The 3,269-nt window shown below is 45.0% G+C and overlaps 1 protein-coding gene across 1 annotated transcript; it reads left to right on the plus strand.

Moving 5' to 3' along the window:
* The first annotated feature begins 771 nt into the window (after positions 1–771).
* On the plus strand, positions 772–2,402 carry LOC137813066 (uncharacterized). The gene is made up of 3 exons (XM_068615364.1): positions 772–1,113; positions 1,971–2,113; positions 2,183–2,402. Exons 1-3 carry the CDS (start codon positions 772–774, stop codon positions 2,400–2,402), a joined length of 705 nt encoding a protein of 234 aa, XP_068471465.1.
* The last annotated feature ends 867 nt before the right edge of the window (positions 2,403–3,269 follow it).

Consider the following 3,269-nt stretch of genomic DNA (forward strand, 5'->3'; position numbering starts at 1 on the left):
CAAGGGAGGCTTAGGGCCCCTTCATTATGAGATTAATTCATCATCCAGGTTAAGTCATTGCTCCTTTGTTGAGTCTGATAGTGATATTGAACATTGCAATAATAGATTAAGGGTCGAGGATAATGTTGCGGAATCTGCTCGTATTTGGGAAGCGGGAAAGCATCTAGGTTTGAGGTGTTAGGGGGAGGAGGTGGATGTGGTGGTAGAACTGAAGTGCATGGAGGTAAGGGATAAGGAAGTCAAAAAATGTGCTGAGGAGGGTACAAGTCATGTTGAATTATGATCATTGTCAATCTCAACATTAGGGGTCTGGGAGGGGGAACCAAAGCAAATTATTTGAAACATTGTATAGCCAAGGAGGGGGCAGAATTTGTGTGTTTGTAGGAGACAAAAACAACGTCTATTTCTGATAATAGATGTTTCTCACTATGGGGGAACAATAATATTGGTTGGGTGCATAATGAAGGTGACAATGGCGCAGGAAGCATTTGATCAATGTGGCATAAAGATAAATTCTGCTATGATTCCCATGTTGTAGGGATTGGTTTCATTGCGGTAGTAGGTCAGCACATTAAATCTAGTCGTATGTGTTTCGTGGCTAATGTTTATGCAACTTGTAACTACAGAGTAAAAGTCACTCTATGGGAAGCTTTAACAGCCTTCAAGAGGACTCATCAGAAGACGGTTGGGCGCTTCTGCTAAGACTTTAACGTCGTAAGAAGGGAAGATGAGAGGAAAGGAATCAGAGGGGGTCCTAGTCAGAGAAAGGAAATGAGTGACTTTAATAGTTTTATTGATACAAACTGTTTGGTGGACATTCCAAGAGTGGGCAAAAAATATACATGGTTCAAGCCAAATGGTACTTCTAAAAGTAGGTTGGACAGATTTCTTGTTTCTGATGAGTGGATTCAAAGCTGGCCTTTCTACAAGCAATATGTGCAACAAAGAATTGTGTCCGACCATTGTGCTATTGTGGCGAAGTCGTGGACTAAAGATTGGGGTCCTAAACCATTTCGTTCCATAGATGCGTGGTTCATGGAACCAGGGTTCAAGGAGTATGTGAAAGAGAAATGGGGTTCCTATAATGGCCAGGAAAACAACTGTACCGCCCTGGTGGTCGGGTGCGATGACGTGGCATCCTGCTACAGTATAGGCGTGTTGACAAGGCGCCAGGTTAACAGTTGGGAAGGAAGTCGGGAGGCACGTGTAGTCGCCGATAGTTAAGTTGGCGTGTTCCGATCTCCAGCTTACCAGAATAGACGATCGCCAGGTTGGGGACGAAGTCGCCAGATGCAGACTCAGGCGACCAGGCAGTCGGAGATCGCCAGAACAAGCACATCGCCGAAGTTAAAGGAGAAGCAGATTATGAAGGCGGCCGGCGAGACCACAGGGAAGGTGTATGAAGGCCCTACCTCGCCAGTTTCAGTAGAGATCGCACTCCTGAGTTAGCTACGCACTGGGCAGTACCATGCATAGGTAACTTAGCCAAAATGAGAGTAGAAGCAGCGCCAAGTCAGGGAGCCCCAGATGATGGCACGTGTACAGTTGGATACGAGCCACGTGTCCAAGTCTGTAACTGCCAGGAGAGAGAAAACCACCAGGTATATAAGAGTTCCTAACAGATTTTCTAAGGTACGCACGTTCAGTTCATACACTTTACGCTTGCGAGTGACAGAGCTGTTGGTGAGAGAGATTTGCACGGTTCCAGTTCTTAGTATTTGGTGATACCGTCACTGACTTGAGCGTCGGAGTGCGATCGGCCGCAGCGGCGCCGTATCGTTTCTTTGCAGGTTCTTGAGATAGATCCAGAGGAGGAACGGAGGTGAGAAGCGGCGCGCACGTCGATCCTTTGACGAGGCATTCTCCAGCGCTCTTATATCCTCAACAACATATCTAGTTTCAAAGAAAAACTGAAATCTTTGAAGGCAGGCCTTAAAGTGTGGAATAAGAATGTGTTTGGGTGTTTGCAGACAAATCAAAAGCAAATCTTGAAGGAAATTGAGGTCTTAATGTTAAGGACGATAATGAATCTCGAGGAGAATGGTCGGCTAAGAAGAATGGAATTACGTAGTCAATTGCTGTTGGTTGATAATAAGTTGGATTCCCTTTCAAGGTAGAAAGCAAGAGCAAACTGGTGCAAGTTTGGGGACATGAACTCCAAATTTTATCATGCGGCTATTAGATGGAGAAGACTCAAAAACGAAGTCAAAGGAGTGGAGGTTGGGAGGCAATGGTGTGAGGAACCGGAAGTAGTTCGCAGGGAAGCTAAGTCTTTGTTCGAAAAAAGGTTCACGGCTACACAAGATCTTGGAGTAAATTTGGGCTCTGTGGAGTTTAAATCTCTCCCTCTAGAAATCAGTATAAGTATGGTTACAAGTTTTACAGAGGAAGAAGTGAAATAAGCTGTGTGGCAGTGCGAAGGATCAAAGAGTCCAGGCCCGGATGGTTTCAATTTTACTTTTATCAGGAATTGTTGGGATTTTCTTAAATATGATATTATGGAAGCTTTACATCTGTTCCAAGAAACTGGGGTTATACCAACGGGGTGTAATGCCTCATTTATTGTTTTGGTACCTAAAGTGAGTGACCCCCTTTCTCTTGATCAATTCAGGCCTATCTCCCTTGTAGGAATCTTCTATAAGATTGTCACTAAGGTCTTAGCGGGTCGTATGAAGGAAGTCCTTTCTTTGGTTATTGACGAAAACCAATATGCTTTTCTGAAGAACAAAGGTATGTTAGATAGTGTGCTCATGGCAAACGAGGTTGTGGAGGAGGTTAGGAGGAATCATAGGAGTACACTTTGCTTCAAGGTGGACTATGAGAAGGCATATGATTTAGTAAGGTGGGACTTCTTACTTGACATGTTACAAAGGTTAGGCTTTCATAGCAAATGGGTGAGGTGGGTTAGAGGATGTTTGGAATTGTCCTCCATCTCAGTTCTTATTAATGGAAGCCCGACAGAGGAATTCAAACCGTCAAGAGGGTTAAGGCAGGGCGATCCAATGGCTTTCCCAATGCCTTTCATTCAGGCGATTACCGACACGCCAATTCCCACGAGCGTGGTCCCGGTTAAAGCTGTTTTTACTGGCGTGGAGGATCCAGAGGCTCATCTGACCACGTTCCACACACAGATGATGCTGTCAGGAGGGTCGGATGCCGTCTATTGTAAGATGTTCGTGAGCACGCTCCAGGGAACGGCGATGGAGTGGTTTGTGAGCTTGCGTAATGGCCACAGAACTAATTTTCAACAATTCTCGAAGATCTTTGTC

Source organism: Phaseolus vulgaris, chromosome 10, assembly GCF_000499845.2.
Source record: "Phaseolus vulgaris cultivar G19833 chromosome 10, P. vulgaris v2.0, whole genome shotgun sequence".
In the NCBI taxonomy this organism is placed as follows: Eukaryota; Viridiplantae; Streptophyta; class Magnoliopsida; order Fabales; family Fabaceae; genus Phaseolus; species Phaseolus vulgaris.